General features: G+C 36.8%; 2 protein-coding genes and 1 non-coding gene across 6 annotated transcripts; all 3 read right to left on the bottom strand.

Annotated features, from left to right (window-relative positions):
- Positions 1-751: 751 nt before the first annotated feature.
- On the bottom strand, positions 752-9,284 carry LOC133863646 (nuclear pore complex protein NUP50A). Its single transcript, XM_062299682.1, has 2 exons — positions 9,074-9,284; positions 752-2,536 (listed from the first exon to the last, which is right to left on the bottom strand). The coding sequence occupies exon 2, from the start codon at positions 2,463-2,465 to the stop codon at positions 1,194-1,196; it is 1,272 nt and encodes a 423-aa protein (XP_062155666.1). The 5' UTR covers positions 2,466-2,536; positions 9,074-9,284; the 3' UTR covers positions 752-1,193.
- A 4,071-nt stretch (positions 9,285-13,355) lies between these two features.
- On the bottom strand, positions 13,356-25,830 carry LOC133863833 (coatomer subunit beta'-2). 4 transcript variants are annotated; one of them, XM_062299947.1, is made up of 25 exons: positions 25,672-25,830; positions 25,406-25,426; positions 25,154-25,215; positions 24,803-24,857; positions 22,045-22,081; positions 21,588-21,913; positions 21,360-21,491; positions 21,113-21,261; positions 20,419-20,487; positions 20,074-20,224; positions 19,895-19,960; positions 18,781-18,969; positions 18,284-18,424; positions 18,115-18,189; positions 17,791-17,967; positions 17,593-17,684; positions 17,383-17,499; positions 16,655-16,769; positions 16,432-16,503; positions 15,799-15,995; positions 15,628-15,721; positions 15,356-15,462; positions 15,091-15,223; positions 14,593-14,774; positions 13,356-13,781 (listed from the first exon to the last, which is right to left on the bottom strand). In XM_062299947.1, the coding sequence occupies exons 1-24, from the start codon at positions 25,672-25,674 to the stop codon at positions 14,613-14,615; spliced, it is 2,742 nt and encodes a 913-aa protein (XP_062155931.1). In that variant the 5' UTR covers positions 25,675-25,830; the 3' UTR covers positions 13,356-13,781; positions 14,593-14,612. The 4 variants fall into 4 exon arrangements, with proteins under 4 accessions (XP_062155931.1, XP_062155932.1, XP_062155933.1 ...); XM_062299948.1 differs by having other exon boundaries at positions 14,604-14,774; XM_062299949.1 differs by having other exon boundaries at positions 14,645-14,774.
- Positions 22,652-22,789, bottom strand: LOC133865137 (small nucleolar RNA snoR134). Its single transcript, XR_009899662.1, has one exon. It is a non-coding gene; the product is annotated as a small nucleolar RNA snoR134 (small nucleolar RNA).
- Positions 25,831-26,357: the final 527 nt, after the last annotated feature.

The following is a 26,357-nucleotide window of genomic DNA, read 5'->3' as shown; positions in this document are numbered from 1 at the left end:
CGTCTGATAGCTCGTCCAAACGCCTATTGCGGACGAGCACACTGGGCAACATTTTCTCCATCTCTTTTAAGTACAATTTCATTTTTAGTGTTTTGGGCTAACAACTAAACAATTTTCTTAATTATTTCTTGGGTGTTACACCAAAGAAAGAAAAACCGGTTAAAATGAATGCTCTGTTTAGAAGTGATTGAACTGAATACTCTTGAAACAAAGAAATAGACCATCGGAGATCGTTTCTACGCTCTAACACCATGTTAGAAAACAGAGGTAAAGAACAAAGAAGGTAAAAAGAAAAAAAATTTATTCAATGTGAATTTTGTACATGATTTTTCTTGTTACATTGGGTCTTATTTATATACATGGGAACAAATCCCACTGAATCACTGATTACATTGAAGTTGATTTGCTTGGTCTTCACGCTTTATATCTCCTGAAATGTTTGTCTATTTTCCTTACTTGTTTTCGCGGGATAGGCAGGAGGAGCCCTTAGTTTGAGGGTTTCTTAACTTAAGATAAGGAGTTTACTATCTTTTTAAGGTCATCATCTTTCTAATCTTAAGAATTAAGTGGAATCTCAATAAACATCTCATAAAGTAGAAGTTGAGAGTTTGAAAAATGTATTTCTACAATAATCCCCTTGGAGTCTGAGTCACCCTCAAGAGTTGGAATGTTTTGGGCCGGGGGGTGGTTTCCTTTAGGCAGTCTCATAAACAAAAGTCCATGCACATGTTGTTAGGGAGAAGAGAAGGAATAATAAGGGAAAACAACCATCAACTGCTCAAGCGAGAGATACAATGACATCACATTAGTCCAATCTTCAAGGCAACATCAGAACAGCTTCTCTGCTTGTATGACATTGCACTTCAACATATATCCCAGATTTAGGGGACAACTATTAAAATAAAAAGAAATAAAAAAAAAAAAAAAAAAAAAACTGTGGCCAATATTAATGTCTTACATGCTCCAATTATGCAGTCTGAACCCAGGGCTTACCCAAAATGAACTCAACAGTCTTTTCTCCAAGACTAGACTGAAATTAAACTACTACAACAAAAAGGACAGATTCTGTAACTCTGCGGTTTTCCGAACTCTAAAACTACTTTCTTCTCGCGAGAAAAAGGTACCAGGACACTTCACACGACAGAGTAGAATTTTCTGTGCATCAACTGGGAGCACCTTTCAACATCCGAAGCCTAGGGGGAATTTTCTGGAGTCCTCAAAACCGTAGACAACTTCCCTTGATTTGCCGTAACGGCAGCTCGAAACTCCTCCACTATAGAGCCATCCTTGAACTTCAATGCAAATGTAGAAAGACCATCTTTCCCTTCACTACCACCACTATTAATGCAGGCAAAAGTGATGCCTTTCTTCTCCATATTTGTGAGCTTCATGTCTGGGTAAAGACTAGCATTCAAAATTAACCTGTAATTTCCTCTGGCTCGCATAAGAACTCTGGCCCTTCCCGTCCCAGCTGTAGTATTCACCTTAAGTTCTCCCTTTCCACGTTCCTTCCAACCTCCATCCACAAATTCAAACAACACAGAATCAGCAGTGAAAACCACTTCCTCATTTTCTTCCCCAGTCTCAACCACAACCTCCTGCATTGATGGGAAGCCAGCTCCCTCACTCTTTGAAACAGTGGAAGCCCCAGACGTGCCAAAAATTGAAGAACTTCCATTATTAGAGAGACCGAGACTAAAAGGCTTGTCATCTTTCATTCCAAAAAGAGACGCAGAAGCAGTACCAACTGTAGACCCATCATTTGAAATAGACCCAAAGGAAAATGTAGAGGTGGAAATTCCAGTACCAGCAAGACCAGTAAAGGCATTTTTGCTGCTTGAAAGCTGTTGGAATGAGCTCAAAGGGGTACCTTCCACACCTAAATTAACATTTTCTCCTGTGTTATCTTGCTTGTCTTCATCAACAGTCTTTTCTTCTTTTGCAGGTTGTTCATTATCGAACTTAGTTTCAGTAACCTCACTGCCAATATTGCTGTTCTCCTTCTCCAGGGCATTCTCCTTATGTGCTGCAGATTCACCCTCTGCCTCATCAGTTCTGCTCTCTGACTGCTTATTGCCCTCATCTGCTGCAGATTCACCCTCTGCCTCATCAGTTCTGCTCTCTGACTGCTTATAGCCCTCATCTTTTCCATCTACACCTGAAACCGTCTTGTCACCAGCAGCTTGTGTTTCATTTGTAACTTCAGCTGAGGTCGCATTGGACTCTGTAGGAGTAACTAAGTTAATTCCAGCGAATGGATTGAAAGATGGGGCTGATGCTGTCTGATTTCGACGAACTTTGACAATTCTTCTGGCTGCCAGCACCTCTTCACTGGCCCTCTTGAAAGTTCCAGTCTCTTGTTCAGGAACATCTTCCTCATCATCAAGACCAGCGTTATCTTTAGTGAGTTCCCTTCCAGCAGACCTCTTCTTTGAAGGTGGAAGGGCTTTTTCCGCATCTCCCATTGAAGAATCAAGTCAACAAACTAAGACTTGAGATGACGCTCTTGTCACAACGACTTGGGGTAAACTGGTATCTGCACATCAGCAGAAATTATATTTTTCAAAAGACATTAATTAAGCCAAAAAAAAAAAAAAAAAAAAAAAAAAAAAACGGATAAAATAAAGGGGGAAATTGCATTGACCAACATTGAGGTTCATGAAATTACACTACTTTCCCTTGATGTTTCGAATTAGACACTCACCTCCCTCAAATTGGAACATATCATACACCAGTCATACTTGAGGCACTAAAAATTATATTTTCACATTATTTTACTGATTTACACAAAATAAAGTGGACAAAAACATTTTTGCTAATAATGGGCTATGTTTGGTAAAACAGAGTTACCAAATGATACACTTTTCAAAATACCAAACATAAAACACTTTTTAGAAAACTTCCGACATGTTCCTATAGGAATATTTTGAGAAACTCATGCTTATTTTTCCAGGTGTAGAGACCAACTTGTTACTTATAAAAAATAAAGAAAAATAAGAAAGAAAAAAAAAAAATAGCTGACCACACAGCCACCCCAACAGGAAAAGCTGCTACCTAAGAAAGCAAAAAATCAGGGATTGCCACACGGCCACCCCTTATTTTTTGCTCTTTTGTTTTGTTTCTTTTGTGAACTAAAGACATTTCTACGATTTTTTGCTTTTCCAAAACACTAAAACACACTTTTCAAAAAGCTTACCAAACAATTTTCTTCTGTGGACCCCACAAAACACTTTATTTTTCACCTTTTCAAAACAAAATACAAAAACACTTTTCTAATTTTCATAACACAATACAAAAACTTAAACAAACAAACAAAAACTTGTTCTTGGACCATGCAAAATGCTTCAGAAACTAGAACTCATTTGAAAAAAAGAAAACAAAAATAAACAAAACCACAAAGCAAATGAGTATTGCACTTAGATCAAGTCCCCGTAAATAATTTCACTCCAGTGTTTTGTACAATGATTACTAAGCACAAATTTGTCCATTGCACTTAGATGGCTGCTTACAACTGTTCTCGTCTCTCTAATTTCTTAACAGTTTCTTGATTTGTGTTTTCTCAATTAAACTCTTTGTAGCACTATGAAGGACCATAGTTTTTTTTTATTTATTTTTTTAATAAATTTTATAAATAACAGCATAAGACGCCCCTAGTACACACAAAGTATACAAGAAACAAACACCTCAACACCAACCCGCCCCAAACAACAACCCATAAAACAAACCAAACCCCTAAGCCCCTAAAGCTCTCAACCCACAAGCTTATCCTCCCAAATATGCTCCTCACCAAGGGCAAAGAGGAAAGCCATAGTCTTATCCTCTTGCCCCTTGGACCCAAACCCCACCACTCCAAAAGTGAGAAAGGCTGGACACTACCCGCATAAGGAACCTCAAGCAACGAAGTAGAGAGGTGAGATGACTTAGAATCACCACGATCTGCCAAAAAATGAGAGGACGAGCTCGACTTGAGAAACTCTCACCTGAGAAAGCCCACATCATCATGCTTGCCTTGACCACAACCAACTTCAGCTTCCTCATGTCCTTGCATTTGCGCTTATACTGAATTGGAGTCTTAGGTGCGGAAACTTCCAAGGATAATATAGAAGGAGCCCTACCTCCCGGCAAACCCACCTTAGGTGAAAATTGAGAAAGAGAGAACCCTGAACTAGCAGAACCCAAAGAAGAACCAGCACCCAGAACCAACTCTGCTTCCTTCCTCTTCCACCACCTATCATCAACGTTTTCCAATGCCAAAGCCTCCTGAGCTGCAGGAGGGGGCATACCCATAAGGCCAAGAGTACCTAACAACCACTCTTCGACGACGGCACTGACAACCACCTTTAGACCTCTCTTAGCCTTGGACTTGCAGAAGTAGAAATTCAGAGGCTTAGACGCCACCGACCCACGCCCCAACTCCACAGGACTATGTACTTGGGGGTTAATCACCATTTGGTTAGTGAGAATATCCACCTGAACAACCTTCGAGGAAGCCTAGAAGTAACCGGAAAATGTATAAGAAGAGAATCGGTACCCGGACCCGGACCCGGACCCGAACTCGAGTCCAAAACCGCACCTGGACCTGTACCCAGATTCGAAACCATACCCGGACCCAAACTGGACTCCGAAACTATAGAAGTGAGCTCACACCCCACAGCTACAAACCCTCTAGCCTTCTTTAGAATAGGCTTAAACCGAACCCAAGCCCTACTAACACCTAGAGAGAGTTTAGCCTTCAGGCCGAACCCAAAGAACTGGGCCATGGTCACTGAAACCCGGTCCAAGTCTCACCTCAGGCGCCTGAGAAGCTTCTTCCAAAATCTATGAAACTCCAGCTTCATCTTCCTAACCTTGCCGCCGCCATGACACCGAGTCTGCTTTTTCTTCTCCATTAACCTCGGTAATTTCTCCTCCAAGTCAAAGCAGTTCACCGCCACTCTCATATCCTCTTCGTCTCTAAATAGCGACACAGGCAATAGATCCAACTCGTGCATCTCCGCCTTCGGCATCGGTGTAGCTAAGATGTTAACAAGAGAACCAACCGCCCCATGCACACCTCCACGTAAGACAAAATCACCCCACCCTTCTCGGGCTAACCCCAAAAGAATGCCCACCGGAGAAATTTTGCAAATCCTTTCCCTCCAAAGAACCCTCTGCAACCACCATCGACCTAGACGCTGATTCTAGAAACGCCACCATCTTGCTAAGCTCATTTGCAACTCGCCTTCAACCCCGCTCTTCTCAGCCCTCAGGGAGCCAAATAAGCCATTTCTAGCCACCAATTGCGAAAGAGACCACCTCCAGAAACCTACCAGCCTAATTTCCACCTCTCTGAACAATCAGCACCTTCGAATCCTACTGAAAAGACTTAACAAAATCCTCAACCCCCGACGACTTCACCTCCTCCACCGTGGCCACCAACCAAGCAAAACAAAGTGAGCCTAGAACCACCACCCTTAAGAAAGACTTCCTTTTTCACTCCGAACCAATCTCTGATATTCCAAACTTTGCCCAAAAAAAAGAAATCTTTAGCTTCCACGACAAATCTACACTCCATGATTGGCCTCAAGCATCAAGCTCCAAAAAACTGCATCATGGATGACGAACCCAGAACTCCGCAACCTCAAGCCCGGGGAAAAGAATCAAGCCTAGCTATACAAAGAAATAGAGGAAGAGAGATGATGGCGATTTGAGCCTGAAAGCTAGCAGGACGTGCCTACATGCGCCACCGCTACCATAGATATATGATATAAAACTAGAAAAATTGCTAAACCAGTCCTTGTAGTTTGACCTTCAACAAATATATCCATGTGATTTCAAAATGAACTTATAAATCCTTCTTTAGAAATTCAACCACCCCCAAGGATCTTAAGGGTGGTTCAGCAACTCGCTCTAGCTGATGGGGGTGGTTCAAACCACCAAAACCGATTGCTACGGGGTGGCTGAACCATCAGCATCAACCATAGGGAGTGGCTGAACCACCCCAAGGGCCACCCCCTCTAGCCGATTATGGCCCACCGCCAGACCGCCCCCACCCCATACCTTTTTATTTTTCTTTTGTTTCTTTTTTTTTTTTTTTTTTACAATGTTTTATTTGAGAGTAAATTTGTAATTTCATAAGGACCGTCGAAGAAATGCCGAAATTTGTATGGAGGGATCATTTTGTTACGGAAGCATACCACAAAGATTTATAAGTTCATTTCCAAACCACTGGAATTTATTTATTACAAGGTCAAACCAAAGGGCCATATATTTGAATTTTAAAGAAAAAAAAAAAACTATACATGCTTCATTCCTAACCCAATCCTTTCTAGTCTAAAACTACTTACTTTTGTGTTACATTATTTTCGAAATAAAGCATCTAATTCAAAATTATTTTACATTCAAAAAAGAAAAAGAAAAAAAGACCTAACATTATGATGTATTTTATTGGGACAGGATAGACAAATAAGGGACAATGATTGTTTTTCTCATGTCAGACTTGGCAACTAAAATGATTATTAAATATTTATTTTGCAAATTAAATCATCCTATAAAATCAAGTTACAAGGCTGGAACTTCACCATTGGTAGTTGCTACCAAGTGTTCAAACTGACCTAGGCAATATTTCTTTCTCTAAATGACAAAGCAGAACATCTAATACTCAATTAAATTCTCAGGAAATTCAAGGGCGAAGGAGTAAAATGCTTAAAAAGTAGTTGCAATTGCTTAAGAAGAAAAGTCATTTCCATTTTCTCTTCTTTTCACTTAATCATTCTAAAAACCAAGTGGAGGATTTCATATAGAGATGAGGAATACTTAAAAGTCTAAAAGAAATTAGGTCCTTGAATGTTGCAACACAATAGCCTCTATAGATTTCTCTTTTCAAAGATTTCTTTATTCTTGTGGCTTCATATTAATAATTTGCATGATATTAATAAAAGGAAAATGAAAAAAATTAAAAAGATAAAATTCTTCTAGAAGTAAAACCAGGAATCCTATGTTTCACATTTTGATATCTATGCAGAAAGCCACAAGGACAATTAACATTATAACTCCACACTAGTATACCCGGCTTAGTTTAAGAACATACTATAGAAACCATCAGCTGCCAGACTACATCCATACATTCTACAAATGACAAACAACAAAACTGTAATTATTGTACAATAAAACAAAATGCACAAATGCCTTGTCTACAATGTGAAATATTTTCTTTTGGTAGTCATATCTCCAAGACATCTATGCTAGCATTTTAAAGTGCAATGTTTTCTTCTGGTTGTCATATCTACATGATACCCGTGCAAACATTTTTCAGAACTACACTTATAACATCAAACACTTACTAGCACCTCTAAGTACGATGTTTCCCCAGTACTGTGTCTAATTCCAAATGCACTCCAATTCTATATATTTTAGGCAATATTTTTTACTTACAAATATTTTACTTATAAACATTTTTTTTTTCTTTCAAATATTACAAGTGATCTCTTGCTTTGGCTTAAATATAAAAACTCATAAATGTTGTAGGTATACTATGCATCCAAAAATATCATCCAGCAGCTCAATCATAATAAGATATTTCCCATACCGAAAACTTGACTTCTTTGTAGGAACAATTTAGGATTGAATTAATGCACGAATTATGATGACAACAGTCTCCTAAGCACAATTGTAGTAACTCGGAAATTATATTCATATACAATAAAGCAAGTATGCTAGTGTGCAAAATAACAAATCAATTAAACAGCAGGATAATAGAACCTGCTCTGGATATGTTTGAACCGTCAGACAATAATGTTTGAATCAATTAAGTACACAAAAAGAAAGAAAAGCAGAAATGCCATGGTGGCACTCACAGGACACTTAAGGTGATCATTTTATTAACATTTTCCTTTTCTTTCTGTCTAATTAGGCATCAGAAAATAAGATATACAAAGGAACTTCCCCTGCAGACATTTAATTGATACATCATTCCAATCCAGTGCCCAAAATAATTCCATGTTTGAACCTTTCTTCATTCTTCTCTAAATCAATAGCCATTCAATTATAATGTACCCAACAACATACAGTATAACATAACAAAAGTAAGAAACAGACGAGTCCTGAGGGAATATGAAAAGACACAGTGAAAGAATGACACTCAACTTCAAATGTCAATCCTAACACCAACAGACTAAGGTAGCAATGAAAGTGGCCAACTTGCTGGGCATATTAGTAGAGCAGCAACTAGATAGCAAGATAACAACAGAAACCAGTAAAAGATATCAAACGCTTAGCAGGAAATAAAAAGGCGCACATTGCTTGATTAGCAGTAAAACAAATAAAACAAAAATCAGAGAAACGTTTGCAATCCTAATTGTCTACAGGAAACAAGGCATTCAGAACTCAACCACTAAATGTCCAGCAAATGCAATACTGAAAGGGGGGGAAAATACTTCGAGCAATTATTATGCCAAAAATTTATAGATGTCTAATAGGGGCCAAATTAGCATGACATTCAACTTAGATTTTTCTAATGTGAAATCCCAACCATAGAAAAGTAAAAACTCAGTGAAAATAAAAACCGCAGGAAAGAAAACTCAGGCAAAAGGACTCTGAAAGGACAACCTCTAATTTCCGTTCAATCGTTTTTAAAATGTACTAAAAAGAAGATAATATTAGAGCAAAACCATCAAAATATCAGTTATATGGGGACCCAACTAAGAAAACCCCACATCTATCTAAGTCTTCGTTGAGCTGGATTTTCATTTTCTTTTCAAACCAAGCCCACAAACAACATAAAATAAAATTTCTTTTCATTTCTTTTCTTCTTCCAGAAATCAAACAAAGAACAACACCTAAAACCCTAGCATCCGAAAGGAAAACTAAAACATCACGAATGTGTCACTAGCAAACACCGAGAAAGGAACAAATCCAAGACATCACAATCAATCTGCCATTAAAGAAAAACCCTAGAAGTATGCAAAATATATACAACTAAAAAAGAAAAAACAAAACAAAAACAGTACCGAGAATGAAAATATATTCCAAAACCATGAAATATCATTACTTTGTCTGGAAACAGAAATGGACTGAGATTGGGAGTAGGAATTACCTAGAAACCAAAGGCAAACCGAGAGCCAAATCCTCAGAGAGAGAGAGACAGAGAGTGTGTTCAGAGATATGAAAAACAAAATAAATAAAAGAAAAGATATTATTATATTATTTTTCTTGTATTTAATAAATTGTTGGATTGAAGGGTTTGGAAATGGAAGTGTCTACTGTGTCTGAGGGTTTCCTCTCCCTTCCATTTCAGCTGCGGAAGGGCTTTTTAATTGTGCATAGCGATGCTGAATAAAGGATTCCTGACCGGGTGTTGTTTAGAATTTTGCGTGTTACTGAGACCAAGTGGTGACACGTGCAATCAGGGCTAAAATGATATACGGCAAGTATGGATTTGGGTTTTGGGGTTTTGAGGCCTGAGATAAATGGCCCGTGACTTGACTTGGGTTTTCGGGTTTTGATTGTCATTAGCAGGCAACCCGTTTGTCCAAGTACGGACACTTATGGGCTAATGATCGGCCCATGACTTGGCTTTTCGGGTTTTGATTGTCATTAGCAGACAACCCGTTTGCCCAATTTTGAATTTTGAATTTTGAATACTAAAGGGCATTTTTAGTGAACTTCTCAAAGTTTAGTCAAATTTTGACTAAAAAATATACTTTTGTTATTTTAACTATCCACTTTTTAAAAGTATCAAATATCAAACTCTCTAAATACTCTCTACTTTAAATAAATATTATTTTTTATTGGTTTTAAAGCAACCACTTCCAAGCACTTTCAACTGTCATAAAACTAAAATTGAATATCAAACACTAACCACTTTAATATCAAACATCTCAAAATTCTACTTGGTTTGAACGTCGTGTATTTAGAAAATCAATGACAATTAATGTGAAGAATTAATGACAATTTGAACATTTCCATTCATATGGTATAACTTAGAGTATTTGTATTTGGTATGTACAATTAATGGCTAGATTTGAAAAGCATTCAATTGAAGTCAATTGAATGATTTTTCCTAGTTTGTTCAACAACGGGCAAGAGTTGATTAATTCAATCGAATGCTTTATTTATGGTGCATAACCGTTCGTTCAATAACATACTCGAAAATTATACATCTTTCACTTCCGATTTTTGTTTTCTCTCTATGGCTCGCTCTCTTTTTCAAAAAAAATGTTTTTTATCGAATCAGACTCTAATGAAAAGCTAGAGATAATTGCAAAACTTGCTATAGAAAAAGAAAGATCAACATTACATAGTCCATCTAAACGACGTCACACATTCATCAGGCGTGATCGCTTGCAAGCCGAGAAAGATATTTTTCGCAACTATTTTGCTGAACGACCACTATATCCTCACAAATGTTTCCGAATGAAGTTTCAGATGAGTCGCCTTCTTTTTTGCCGTATTCAAAATGCGATAAAGCTCACGATATTTATTTTTTCCAACGAAGATATGGTTCCAAAAGACTTGGTTTTTGGTCCCTTTAGAAGATTATTGTAGCACTTAGGATGCTTACATATAGTGTTACCGCTGATTTTATGGACGAATACTTGAAAATTAGAGAACCCACTGTAATAAAGAGTCTTAAAAGATTTGTTAAAGTGGTGATTTCAATTTTTTCAGAAGAATACTTAAAGTCACCCAACAATCAAGACATCACTAAATTGTTAGCGAAATGTGTAAAGTGTGGATTTCCAGGCATGTTGGGAAGCATTGATTGCATGCACTGGAAATAGAAGAACTGCCTAGCTGTGTGGCAAGATATGTATTCTAGACATATCTACAAACCAACTATTATTTTGGAAATAGTGGCTTCATATGATCTTTGGATATGACATGCTTTTCTTGGGTTCCCAGAGTCTCACAATGATATAAACGTGCTAGATAGATCTTTTTTATTTTCTGATCTCGCTCAAGGATGTGCTCCTCCTGTCAGCTACACAATTAATAATCATAACTATACAATGGGATACTACCTTGCTGATGGCATATATCCGCAGTGGACAATATTTATAAAAACAATTCCATCTCTCCAAAAGAATAGGATAAAACACTTTACTGCAGCCCAAGAGTCGGCAAGGAAGGATGTAGAGCGTGCCTTCGAAGTACTTCAAACACGATTTACAATAGTGTGTGGGCCTGCATGGTTTTTTCACATCGAAACGCTCAAAGACATTATGATGACATGCGTAATTTTACATAATATGATCGTTGAAGTTGAACGCAATAACAATGAAGCAGAAGACTTCGAATATGAACAATTCAACGAACCATTTGAACTAGTGATATCTGAGCCTACAAATGACTTTAATGAGTTCATTCAATGCCATCATTGTATCAGAGATAAGGAAACTCATTCTCAACTCCAATTGGACCTTATCAAGCACTTACGACAACTACATAGCGAGGTATAAGAACTTGTTATGATTATTATTATAGGTTATTTAGACAAACTTTTGAGGTACTGGTTATTTAGACATACTTTTGTTATTTAGAAACTTGTCATGATTACATCTGGTTTGTATTAATGAATATGTTATAGTTTGCATTGAATCGACATATAAGTCTTATTGATGAATGTGGAGTTAATAAAAATGTATGTCGATTATATATGTTGTATAGTTTATCATGATTATGTCAAGATCATGCTCTATTTCTTCTGCATTATCATCATGTCTCATTCAATATAAAATGTCCGGAGCAAAAAATGTGGTCAACTACGGTCAAGTCTCATTCAATACAAAATGTCAAAAAACAATAGATCATGATCACAATCAGATAATTTAACCGAGAATCACATAATTAGAACAATCTAATTAGGCCTTCAAATAGCTGCAAAATTAGGCCTCTAGGGCACACTAACAAAATAGAATGGAACTTAAACTAAAACTAGTGGCTTCAAAAGTAAAGAACTAACAAAAGAGAGTGATATTTTGGTCTTCAAGGATTGCCAATTTGACCTTTAAGGATTGCCTTTTTACGTCAACATACATATTCTAGCTCATCTTCATCTAATAGACTTGTATCTATGAACATAAACTCTTTTTCCTCACTCTCTTCTTTCAACCAAAGCGTTTTTTTTTTTTTTTTTTTATCTCAAGCGCAATTTCCCATCTCTAAGGCGGACTTCCTCTTGCTTAAAGCACACTTGCTGAGGTGTTATTTTTCAGTACTACCAGTCATCAAACGTTTAGGTCGTACTATTGAACATTCAGGTCTAGGGTTACGAGCGAACGTTCGGTTGTACTATTGAATGTTTGACTATCCAACTTCAAACATTCGGCGTCTCACTCGATTCGAGATCCAACTCGTACGTTCGTCATCGAGTGTTCGATGTCTCACTCGAACGTTCAGCCTGCATGGGAACTCTTAAAAGTCCAAAATCTCTCATTTTACAAATGTAGAACCAATCTTAGCATTCTTAAGTTATAATTAGAGCGTGCTTAACTCTAATTAATGTTTTGAGTATTACAGGAGCTCTCCCTCTCTACATCTCTTCCTCCCCTCAAGACTAAGACACTGACTTTGAGGTCAGAGTTACCGAAGGCCTATTGATGTCCCCTTCTTGGTTTTGCAGGTGAGGAGCAGTCGAGTCTGTACGCGACCAATTTTGGACCTAACAAGAGAGAAATGGAACGGAGAGTTTTCAGAGAGGGAGAGACATAATACCTATGTCTGCCTATTTTTGAAGAGAGTGTCCCTTTATAAAGTGAGAGGCTTGCTAAATATGCTTCTCGGATGCTTGCCACATGGTGACATGGTGGGCTAAGAGCTATCTAATTATTGCCATGTAGTGGATTGCTTGAGTGGGTCTTTTATAATAAACGAGCTTTAATTAAACTAAATTTATTATACCAACAACAATAATATGTTTCTATTTCTGCAAGTTTTCCCTACTAAGCGAGCAGTGAGTGACTCAGTAGAGACATCAGGTAGGACAAAAGCTAAGAAGGCCGGTTCATGACTCATGAGCATTGAGTACTGACTATCGAGTATAACATGCCTGGGAAATTACCCGTATCCCACTATCCCTTTCGTTAGTAAATAATTTTATGAATGGATTGGAATGCCTCCGCGAATTTCATGCCCAAATTTTACCTCATACATGGTAAACATTATGATATTTTAAGCAGACAAGGAATAGACCGCTTAAAATTATATTTTGGGAGATTTTGGAGTTGGCAAACGGGGTTTCCCTTCTTACCAGAGAATGCATTCATCATATGAACAAGCTCACACAAACAAGACTTAGCACAATTTCCACCCCAAAGGTCCAAACCTTATTCAAGAAACCAGCCAAAGAAACACCCACCAATTTGATAAAGCTCACATGTAGAAAATGATTAATATAATAAGGCACGTTTACAATCCAAGATGAGTATTAAGAGAATTCCCACAACAAACAAGGGAACCAAAAATATCTAGAATTTGAACAATGAAAAAAATCTGGTGATCTTCACTAGTTCACTTTTTTCTACATTCACAATGGAACTAAGTAACAAATAAAAAAAAATTGAGATAGCACCTCAGAATATGCTAAAAATATAAAGGAGAAAATTGAAAAAGCAATTAACTGAAGCTAAGAAACTTTTTATACTATGTGCCCAATGGCAAAATTCAAGACTCTACACAGCCACACCATCAGCCATCGGGCAACAGAAACAACCAATCCCCCACAATCGCTTATAGAAAGCTTTCTCATCTCTTCTCACCTTAAGAGATCCATACAGCTGGAACCTACTGATGTGGCGTAAGCACTGCCAACAGGAAAAAAGGAATAAGAACCAAGTCATGAAATCTACCCAGTTTTTATAAAAAATAAAAATAAAAAAAATGAAGAAATAAATAAATATGGCAAGACAAGATGGGGAGAAAGATGCAAATCAAGTTCTTAGCTCACACTAATACATTAAGAGTAGACAAATTTATAAATACATGCATATAAATATACATAATATGAATACACATACACGCACACAGACATTTAATGGAGGAGACAAAAATCATCTTCAATTGTACACCCATATTTCTAAAATGAGAATATTGCAGAGCAACACCACCAAGTCAGTGAAACTACAAGTTAGAGATGTTGGAAATTCAATAGATCATTGTAATTTCAATCTCATATCAACATCGAGATGTTACAGGAATCCGTTTTACCCATATGAAATCAAGAAGCAACTAGCTTACATGCCTGTAGTAATACAAGCTACAAACGTAAAAACGCTCTAACATATAATATGTAAAGAAATACATACGTTAACGACATTACAAATAGTAGATACTAGACTTGGTCATTTATTATGTAATAACGTACTAGATAATACATTATGCCCACAATATAGTTCCCTATAGATTGAGCATACAAGTAGTAAAAACAAAACAGGCGAAAATAACAAAAGAAAAATAACGAGTGATTACAAGTAGTTAGTAGTTGTAGGGTTAGTTCTAGTAGATAAAGTAATAGTCCCAAAAAACAAAAAGGAAAAAGAGCAAGTTGCGGAAATGGGAGTTAGAAATGGCACTTTAGAATCAATTAATCACCAGATACAAAATTTGGATTTTCACATTGGCCCAACCAATTGCTTTTAGGCCGACGGGGTTCCTTCATTATTCGTACCCCACTCTTCGTCAGCCTCGTTGCCATTAACGAGTACTGCACCATCTGTTGAATCAGCATCCACTACGACACCCTCCTCTTGGCTTCCTTCTTCTCCATTGTGTTCCTCTTCATTCTGTTCTTCTCCATTCTGTACCAGTAACCCGTAACAAATATATTAAAGTATACAAACACAAGTTCCACAGAAAATTTGGAGAACCAACAATAAGAGAATTGTAATTATCTAAGTTCGCATGCTCAAGAGAAAAAAAACAAAAATAAAATTGACACAAAATATATCTAGAATATGAAACACCAAAGTATTGTACACTTCTACATAGAAAACATGGCCCTTAAAGTAGTCCAAGTTTAACATGTCGCACATTACAAAAGTATGGTGTTATTTGCATTAAATAAAACCAAATACATTTTCAACTTGAAGTAATATAAAAAATATAGGCATGTACCTCCTCATGATCTGCATCTCCATTCTCAAGGGGTTCTTCATCATCCACTTGCATGTTTCTGAAAGCCTCCACAAGTGTAAGATGTGATCTATCGGCATGGTTTATATATTCATGTGCAGGAGGATAAACGCCCCTACAAAGGAGTTAAAAGAAGGCAGTTAATAAATGCTATCTATTCAGGTAGCAGCATAGACAGAAGACAAATACGAATCTCAAGGAAATATCATCCAGCAAAAGGATGGTATATATCTGAATGCTTGAGTACCTTGTCGCTGCAACTTTAGATTCAACAGATAGCGCAACTTGCCAATCCTCAAACAAATTAGGATACTCCTCAGGAACGGCTAAAGATTCAGCAGCCTTTGCATTGACCTACAAATAGTGTCAAATTTTGTTGAATAATCTACATGATCATGCATACATAAAGATATATGTGCATAATTATGCATTGCTTTTGTCATTACAGCAGACGCTGCCATATGACTATTCTCACAATTATGATAACTGATATTGTAACAAGCAGCTGAAAACAGTTACCTTATTGAGGTCCTTTCTCCAAATTGCGACTATCTCTGAGACCTTGCTTGGAAGATAAGATCGTGCCATCAAGGCAGCCTCAGGAATCCGATTGCTGCAAAAATATAATTTCATGCATTTGTTCTCATGTTTCAAGTTCAAAATAACAAAAATAATAAATAAATAATATACCTATCCAACAACAGCTGGAGGCACTCCTCCAAATTACCCAACATGAATAAGCAAAGGAATGCAACATTGTTCTTCCCCTGCTCTTTAGCAAGGGAAGCAAGTTGTGATATCCCTTCAGCATCACCTAAAGAAGAATAAAGTAGCAATAAACCACTCAAGTCCATTGCATGCTTTAAACATTCCTCGGCCATTTCTAACTGCAATACTCCAATAAAAGCGGAATGTCAATTAAGTGAAATATTTAATTAAAAACAAACTAGAGAAGTTTGGCTCAGGAAGCAACATTTGCAACAGGAAGAAAGTATGAGTCCAAAATCCACATAAAAAATCGAACATCATAGCATCTAACAGGAGACTGCTAAAAGCAAATGAAAACTTCGATTATCACATTTTTTGTAAGATTAAATTGGGATGATTGTTCATGCCAAGACTACTGTCATAATTAAAAATAACTATAGCAAAATGAGGTGTTAATTCTTTCTACAAGACAAGTTGCTAAGTTTTCAAAATTTTCAACACAATATTCCATCATTCAGATCTGGAAAGTGGGAAAAAGAAACTGATGCAAATTTCTGGTGCAGAGCTATTTTGACCAGACAATGAAAGATTTATTATTCTAAGATAAATCAACACCTTTCCGGTGGACATAGCTAATTCTCCCAACTGCTTCCATTTAGACTCACTCTGCACTTCTGAGGCAATACTCTGCAAAAGCATATATGAATTACTCCGGTCAAAATTGGTAAATGGACATATCACTCTTCAAAAGGAAATTAGAAATGTTCAAATGCTCAAGTAGACAAATGCACTCAAGGCTACTCATATCCTCTCAATGACACCATTGAATTGGACTTACCTTTGCAACCTCTAATCTACCAAGCTGTATGGCTAGCTCAAATCTGTAATCAGGGTCTGTAGCTACTTCAATAGCATCCTCTATCATCCCACGTGATTCCAAGAAATGAGCCACACTATGAATAAAAGAAAAAAAATCATCAGGATCCAAGAACAATTTAGTTCCTGAACTTTGACATGTATCACAAATAATAAAATTCTGTTAATATATTTTAGGACTAAACAGATCTGATGGGTACAGATGCCAGGCACATGATCAAGCATCTTGCAAGAACATTCAGATCATAGATATGTAAAGGATATATTATAATAATGGATAGAACATTCAAAGTCCAAAATGTATGCAATAGCATAAAATTAAGAATTGAGCCAAAGAAGTACTGTCAAGATCCAAATTATAGATCTATGTAATACGAAAAGTTTCAAGGATCTGCAAAATATATTGCTCTCATTTCCAGAAATATACAGAAATAAACATTTTGGGTTCACAAGCATGGAGACATTATGAAAAAGGGTTCAGTTAGGGTGTGTGGAGAGAGAGAGAGAGAGAGAGAGAAGCAAAAGGTGCATGCAATAAAGAATAGCTATTGACATATCTTCAAAGCAACAACTTTGAAACAGTTTAACAAGCATCTTTGCAATAAACTATGTTCTGGCCTATCAAATGAAATATGGGTGTGAATTAAAAGAAAGTTGCCATTTTCCATCACTTGGAAACTCTATACACACCTATTATGATGCTCTTTAGGAATTGAAGGTAAAAGTTCACTGGCCCTGTCCAGGTCCCCACGCATCACAAGAGTCTTATACTCAATCAAGCTAACAAGTAAGGTGTATCCAATAACACTGCATGAACAAATAGAATAAATAAGAGAGAAGTTAATAATGAAACGAGCAGCCTAGCTGACTTCCATAGACAGAAACCAAAACCCTACTTACTTGAACTCTTTGTCAATTAGATACACTCGACTTTGACTAGCAAGATAACCCAACAAATACATAGGCCGGTCCAAATGAAACATTGTGGTTACCTAAATAAATAGAGTAATTTATCAAGATGGCCCTATCAAATCCATGGAATGATAATATCTGGATATACAAAACAAGTTCAAACCAGGTATGGACCATATACAATACCTCACCACCAACACAGTAATTAAGCCTCCAGGAGGAGTTGTTATAAATAAAACAATCCCCAACCCATATACCAGTCCTGACACGTTCATTCACTTCATGAAGAAGCTCAAAGGCATCCTCAACCCCTTGTTCATCTACAGGTCTTCCACTATCCAAATAAGAAGAAACCACATCGCGCTGCAACATTAAAGATCGGATCAAGTTTGCAATAAATTGCACGAAACCACATATAAATAACAGAAATGTGCATATCTCGTAAAAAAATGAACTAGTGTCCTAAAGAAAATTTTCTAAATGAAAGACTAAGATTGAATAGATCCTTACACTGTACTTCAGGATATAGAATGATGTATCGCTGGCAATCGCCACTAAATCTCCACTATCAGCCCAATAGAGGTTCTGATAAGTCAAAATGAAAGAGTAAACATGGGAAGCAGTGTAGCTGGAAAAAAATAAAAACTGATAGACATCTTAAAGTTATCTTGTTGCTTACTTTCACATTAACATCAATTCGCCGAATCAGCCTGCATTCAGCCCAATCATAGAAACAAATAAAATCATTTGAGCACATTGCCAACAAGGCTCCCCCATAAATACGCTCAGCTGAGAAGGTTGGACGAACACTCCTCTTTTCCTGATATATGCAAACCTAAATTAAACTCAACATACATTCACTAAAATGGAAATTGATATTCATAAGATCACATATGAACTGGACCAATATTGGTGATCTAACATCCTGATAATTGAGTCAAATTTCTAAACCAAGGCATCCACTTTTGGAGGTTTCCATGACCTTTCCCTAATACGAAGGTAAGATATCATTATTGGAATTGGCAATATGTTTTTCAACTACCCATCGAAATGTTTAAGCATCATAACTTTTGGAGGAAATGATACAGACAACCAGCTTTCCAACAGAAGTGACAAGAAATTAGAAGTGAAAAGAAATCAGCAGCTTCGAACATCTCACTGGACATAAAGACAAACCTGGAAATTTTTACTGAAAATCTTAATCTTTGATGTGCTTTCTCTAACAGCATATTCTCCATCTGTTGACCATGCAAATTCCAAAGCCGAACCGAATGACCTATTTCTCCATGCCAAAGCTGTATATATAATGTACTCACCATCTCCACAGACAACAACAAACCTCCCATTGGGATTGTGCTTTAAGCTCTGAAAATAAAAATAGTAAACAATAAACCCAATAACACAAGCAGAGACACAAAAACAGTTTATACAAAATTTGTCACAACATTTTAGGAACAATCTTTATTTACATCCTCAAAATCCACACATTACATTACAGTTTTCCTTCCCCACCAGGTAAATGCTTACTAGTTTGGTATTAAGAAAACCATTTTTTCCCTCCTGAAAAAGCAAATATCGTCATCTTGGAAAAAGTAGCACTTTTTTCCAATTACAGAAATTGAACAGCTAAAATCAACTTTTTTTTTTTGATAAGTTAACAGCTAAAATCAACTTATAAAGAAAACTTTCATGACATTAATCAATATACCTAATAACACAAGATTAATTCTATGTTATCATCACTATAGATGATTGAAATTCATATGGAAAATTGCATAGTAGCAAACTGTTTCAGATATGCAGAGAACTAAACTAAATGGGATATGGGAAATCAAAAACTATAGGCTATAGAAACAAACGCTCTGAATAAAACTTTGGAACAAGAAGCAAGCCTGACGATACCTAAAAGTGCAGGTATGTGACTAATCTGCCATGAATTTAATCTGGATTATACTTGGCCATGATTTATAAAATAAAAAACAAGTTCAGAATTTCACACTCTTTTGTTCCCAGAACATTATGAGTAATCCCAAATCGATACATCTGAACCAGACTGTTACATCAGCCAAAAGGACAAAACAAACATAGAATAGCTAGTACTAAGCACCTCTTTACGAAGGAAGGTTACTTAATCGGATAGGATACCATAATACTGTACAAGTAAACTTACAAAGACACATTTCTTTCCTACCATGAGGATTACATGGTAAATGCAGAAGAAATGAGAAATACACAAACACAACAAAGAAATCACTGGAATTGAAATGAGACCATAAGGATGCCACATCACCTGTGGGTAAAGATCACAGGTTCCCAACTCCTTAACAGCCAAAGGCAATCTTTCTCCATCAGCAACCTAACAAGCAAAGTAAACAGAGAAGTTAGAATGTCACGAAAATAAATAAATCATTTTATTTCTAAAGTCCATGTAATGGAGCAAAGTATGGGTCAGTATAATTGAATTCAAACCTCCAAATCTGCTCCCACGCTCTTAATGTTCACAGTTTGAATTTCATTATGCTTAGCCCATATGATTTTTCCACTGTTGTCCATACTAGCTACAGGTTCTTCCCGACCAAGTTTCACCATAATGGTTCCTTCATCATAACCAATTACAACCCTGAACAGAGAATGAACATTCTAGTATTTTAGCAAGAACAACACGATGAACACATAATAATACACACAATTTTGAACCACATTAACACATTTCTAATATATAAGAGTGAATATACAACCCCAAAAATACTTCAAACTTAAAGCAGAAACAACAATGATATTCAATTAAAAGAAAAAACTAATCAAGAAACTTACCGACGTGAACCTTTCATGTATCCAATAGCCCAAACTCTTTCAAGACCATAATTCAATGTGTTCTCAAGCCTGCAAGTAAATGAGATTGTTTAAACGTATGGAAGTTGAAGGTTAGCATAACTCCATAAAACTCAATCATACATTACTAGGATTTTTCTAAGGAAAAAGAAAGAAAGAAAGAAATACTAAATTATGCAACAAATTTAATAAAAAAGAAAAAAGGAGAAGAAGAGGAACAAGGAAAGGAGGGAACTCAAAAATAAGGTTCTACTTTATAAGTTTTAATATTGTGTCAATTCTGGGCTCAATTTAAATCTGAAATTTCAGCCCCATTCTGCCTTTTATCACATCAGAAATAAAGGATGATCACATTTATACTCTATGTTACCAAGACCAGAATGATAGGTTCTTATGTTCACATGAGAAAGATAGCAAGTCGTGTAGAAGTTGTATCATCCATTGCTCTAAAGCATTGGCAATTCCTCATAGCATCTTCGTAACAAAATACCATTTGATTAGGCTATCTGGGAAAATATAGGGCAAAATCATACACCATCATGTGAAAGGGAACTGTTATGCAGAAAAACAACCGTTTTACCAAAGAACGAAAGTCGGAAAAGAGGAGAACAAAAGATCAGGCCATGCCAATTTCAAAGACATAAAACTAAGAAAACTATTGTACAAAACAAATTACCTATAAGTGGTAGCGTGCCATATACGAACTGTCCCATCTTCAGAACCAGTAATTATTATAGGAAGTTCAGGATGAAAACATACTGCAGAGACATTGTGGGTGTGGCCCTCTAGTGTCTGGACACAGCTTTTGGTCTGATAGTCCCACACCTGCTTTCATATAGGATTATCCATAAATGTTCCAGATCATTGTACATATGCTTAATTAGAAATATCGCGAGAAGAAAAGAAAAGGACAGGCGGCAGACCTTAGCAGTGTGATCATCAGAACCAGTAATTAGATAAGGTTTATCACCACCAGTAAAGTAATCAACGCAATTAACACCTTTCTGATGGGCATCCAATGTAAAATTTGGGTCGGGGGAGCCAAGATTCCAAATCTAGAAGGAATTGCAAAACCGGAGCATTATTAGCATAATTAAACCAAATACAGCAAAATTACAAGAAAAAATTCACCACTGACAATCCCATTGTACCTTTATGGTGCGATCAAGAGATGCACTTGCAAATGTGTTGGTGTCTTTTGGATTAAATGTCACTTGCATCACATAATGGGAATGCCCCTCAAAAATCTGAGTACATGCCCAACCTTTCTCCCAATCCCAAAGCTTAATGAGCATATCATCAGATGATGACAGCACATACGGAAGGGTAGGATGGACAGCCACACACCTAATGTAATCTGTATGTGCCTCAAATACCTTAACCTTATCCATAGTGTTGTAATTGTATACACGAATAAACATGTCATCAGCTCCAGCAACAACCCATTGCTTGCGGGCTATAAACTTGGCTGACCTAACTGCAAGTAGGGGATATAGCTTTAGCACCCTAATTAAATTAACACCAAGAACGACGCCAAGAAAAAGATCTTCTCAGCAACCTCATCAGGGAAATATAAAAATGAACGAAGTAAGATTTTATATCAGATACCTGGCAACTCTGTGACCTCAAAAGACTTCGCCATTGTCTGGTGTAGTGACAGGGAGATTTAAGTTAGACATAAATGCTTTATAAACCTCCAAAGAACTCAACATAGAAAATAGTTAATAGCAATAACCTCAAACTCCTAAGGCTTATAATCAACTCAAGACCCTTCATAAGGAAGGAAGAAAACTCAAGCATTTTTTTCTGATATAGCAACAATATGCAGAAACATAAAACCTGTCATTTTTATTAGAACACAACACCTCTTACAAGCCATGAAATAACAAATAAATTCAATGCATCATACAGTTGACTAGAAGAATGTAGCCGCCCACGGCGTCTTCATAAGTGCTGAATATAAAACAAAGAATGAACAGAAAGCAGGGCTTTTGTTACTTCAGGTAACTCCTAATGTTCAAAAACATTGAGTATATAAAAACCCATTTATAACCTTTCGATATATGCCTCAATGACATTAACGAATAGCATTATTTTCATAGTATTATTCCATTAAAGAAATAGAACAAGTGTGGTGAGGCAAATTATTTAAGACACACAAACACAAGCACACACACATGCACCCATGCATGAGCACATGTGCAAACGTACACATACATGTATATATGACACAGATCAGCTGTGAAAAAGTACCCAAGATGAACTACAACACTAAATGGCACTACTTTAGCACAAGTATTGGGGCTTTCATCATCACCAATCCTATAAGAGAAGCCCGGAAGGCATTGTGCAGAAGTTTGAAAAAGAATCAAACTGCCACCGAGGAACACTATGAGAGGATCTTATTAGCAAATCACATCACATAATTTTCACCAACTTTAAGAATTGAAATCTACACCACATGAATGATATGCTGTGACATCCCTCCAACAGTAAATCACTAATTGCATCCTTTTCCTTAATAACCTCATTGTAAAAGCACTGTCTTCCACAGGTTTGTGATTTATATATGTAGCCCAATAAAATGGTGCTTCTTTCATGGATTTTGACCAAGTATAAAAACGAATAAGTTTTTTTAAAATTTTTTTATAAGTAAGAGAAATATCATTAAAAAGCGCAAAGCGCAATCAAGTACACAGGAAGTATAAACGAATAAGTTAATAGGGTTGATGGCATATCAATGTATTTGGAAACAGGAAAAAAAAATTGTGGTCACTACGAGGGTCTCCTCCACATAAATTCTTTATATGTAGTAACTGAGGACTTTGTTGGTATCTGTTTAGTATTCTGTCCCCTGAACAGCTCATACTTTTTCTTAATTAGTATATGTTAGGCCCGGGTGTACAAGCAGAGCGATTATTAATCCCGAACAACCGCTAACCGCATAATCGCAAGCGGATAGCCGGATGGCCACCTAGGCCAGTTGTGGTTACTAGTTATAGAGATTGACAAAAGCGGTTAATAACCTGGTAACCGGTTTTATAATATATTATACATATGAAAAATATATAAAAAATAATAATAATTGAAACCTATAGGCAGTGCGGCATGCATACTGCTTAGGTTTCTTTTCTTCTTTCTTGAGTTAATCGTATAAACTTCAATTCATTGGCAACACATATACTACAGCATATTTGGAGCTGAGAGAGTCTAAAACCAACAACATGAATTAAAGGACAACTGAGCCAAAGCACAAATACGTTATTGTCTTTACCCAGATTAAAACCTAAAATATACGAGGACTTGAGAAGCCAACCCAGTGCATAAATTAGAAAGCCACCAGAAAAGCATAAGGTAAAGGTCATAACTTTAGGTTTGGGTTTAGCACAGATCAACGCACTTGGTGGCTTCTCCATGTATTTTTTCTTTTCGCTGGTTCTTGGATCTGTTAACCGTTTAAAGGTATAATTCCAGTTCATTTCTACAGTCCCCATTGACTTGCACAGGAATTACTTTGTGCCGCATAGAATACTGATAGTTGCTGTAACACCAGCCTTAAACCAAGACTTGTTTGATTTGACTTAGATTTAGGTTTATTTTGATATGGAGGTTTATTTTAATATGCAGTCATTTTTTTTAAAAAAAAATAACTGAAATAACGGCAATAATTTATGGCTAAAAAAAGGTGCTTTGAACTTTTATGAAAAGCGGTTACCGGTTAATAACCGGCCTTCAATAACCGCCCACTAACTGGCCTAACGATTCTGGTTATTTAAATATGAGTAACTGCCTAAACCAGTTGCGGTAGTGGGTAGGAGCGAATAACCACAACCGCAACCGCTTAGACACCCCTATCTCAGGGTATCCAATCCTCACGGCAACCTCTGTGTCTGAGTGTGATGGGAACATGATATTTGACTAGTATAGTGCTTCAACCAAGGATTGTGGGGGTTGCTTATTCAAAGACTGTGGTCACTACAAGGTTCTTATCCACATGACTTCTTACTATGTAGTAATTCAGGACTTGGATGGATTGGTTTTGCATTCTGTCCCCTGAACAGCTCACACTTTATCTTAATTAGTATATCATTGGGTGTCCAATCCTCAAGGCAGACTCTTAGTCTGTGTGTCGGGAACACGATATTGACCACTCTGAGTGCATAGTGCTTCAACCAAGGAAGCAAGAGGGGAGCAATCTAAAAATCTCCAAATAAAGTAAATTCGTTACAACTTGTTGACAACTTCATACAGATCTCAAACCCTTTTATTAAAATTAACTATGAAATTTCCCAGTATAAAAAATAAAAAACAAAAGTAGCAGTTCTAATTTTCCATGTCATTATTTTTCATCATAACACTCCCATACCTGTGATTGGTAGTTCCAGATACACACGGTTCCTGAATACAAACTCGCGAGAATCCTGCAATAACAATTGAATGCAGATTTCAGTACACAGTAACCCCTTAAAATTATGCATAACATAGTATAAAAGTACGGTTTTGCATAGCATATGCCACTCTTCTTAACAAAATTTTCCCTCTAGGATACTTTGGAAAACAATTTGACAATGGCAACCACACGTTAAGGCCTCCAAAGTCAGGATATATAAATTGTTCTACAACTAGCTGTTTTACCATTTAAGAACATAATAGTGTCACTATTTTTTAACATATAAGTATATGAATACAAAGAATTTAAGTTAAACTTATAATTTACCATGGTTCTGTTGGATGCAGATCCACAGACTTTACTCTCTCGGATCTTTGAGCAAGCTTTCTCTGATCCAAAGATAAAAGCGACACCATTACTCAAACAATCAAACACTTTCAAATCAAAAGTCTGTTTGGTTTCTAGGTTCTCACATTAAAATGAAGAATTATCGGCAAACAAACAGAAAACCAAAATTCAGAAGGAAAAAAAAAAAGACAAAAAACAAAAAACAGAACTTGAGATCTAATTTCACAGTACCTTGATTTCAAGTCTGAGAGGCTTCAGAGGCGCGAACAACAGAACCAACGAAAAAAAAGAGTCAGTCAGCGACGAAACAGCAGATCTCAACCGCTTAATTATTCTAAGTCTCTCATTCGAAGTAATTAATCAAAAAATGCTTGAATTACATCCAATCAACTACGTCATTAAGCAATTAACATAAAATCGAATGGAATTTGTACAAGATCTAACCTAAAACGAAATGCGAAAGCATTTGAGAAATGAAATCGAATAGAAACACTCACCATTCTTGCAGATTAGAGAAGAAGCTAGCTTCGATCGGAACAACGAAACCAGAGATCGAAATCCACGAGCCCAATGGATCGAGAGAGAGAGAGAGAGAGAGGGGGGGGGTTTTGGTGTTGTATCGTAGGGAGCTGCGTGTAAAATATTATGCTTTGTAGTTAAGGGGGATAGATTTACGAAACTACCACTATATGGGGTATTCTCGTGCGGGATGGAGCAGGGTAAGGTGGAGCATGTTGGTGGATCTGAAGATGCGTTGGAATAGTGGACGGGGATTGGAGGAGTGGCTGTTGGTGTTGTGAACAACGTGTTGAGAGAAGAAAAGGGTGGCAGTGACGCGCCTGCTATGCTGGCCCAAGATGTAATCCAACCAACCAGAGGTTTTTTTTTTTTTTTTTTTTTTTTTATCATTTATAGTTAGGGATGTAAATAAACCAGTCCGTTCGACAGCCCACTCGATACCCGCTCGGTTTAGCCCAATTCGAACTCGAGCTCGATACTGTAGAAACTCGATCGTTACTGTAGAAACCCGCTCGATTAGTAAGTGATACATACTCGACTTGCTCGACAAAACTCGATAGGAGCTCGCGAGCTCAGCTCGTTTAAAGCTCGATTGGATCGCTCGCCCGACTCTTTAGTTCAACTCGTTAGCTTGTTCATATCTTACATATATATTAGTAAATAG

This window comes from Alnus glutinosa, chromosome 3 (genome assembly GCF_958979055.1).
Source record: "Alnus glutinosa chromosome 3, dhAlnGlut1.1, whole genome shotgun sequence".
Lineage (NCBI taxonomy): Eukaryota > Viridiplantae > Streptophyta > Magnoliopsida > Fagales > Betulaceae > Alnus > Alnus glutinosa.
This window is presented reverse-complemented; position numbering and strand designations above follow the sequence as displayed.

Coding starts and splice junctions, on each gene's coding strand:
- LOC133863646 (XM_062299682.1), bottom strand. CDS start 2,465: ATGGGAGATGCGGAAAAAGCCCTTCCACCTTCAAAGAAGAGGTCTGCT.
- LOC133863833 (XM_062299947.1), bottom strand. Junction 16,504..16,654: donor GTAGATTAGAGGTTGCAAAG/GTAAGTCCAATT, acceptor ATGCTTTTGCAG/AGTATTGCCTCAGAAGTGCA. Junction 15,224..15,355: donor TCTAAAGTTGCAGCGACAAG/GTACTCAAGCAT, acceptor ACTCCTTTGTAG/GGGCGTTTATCCTCCTGCAC.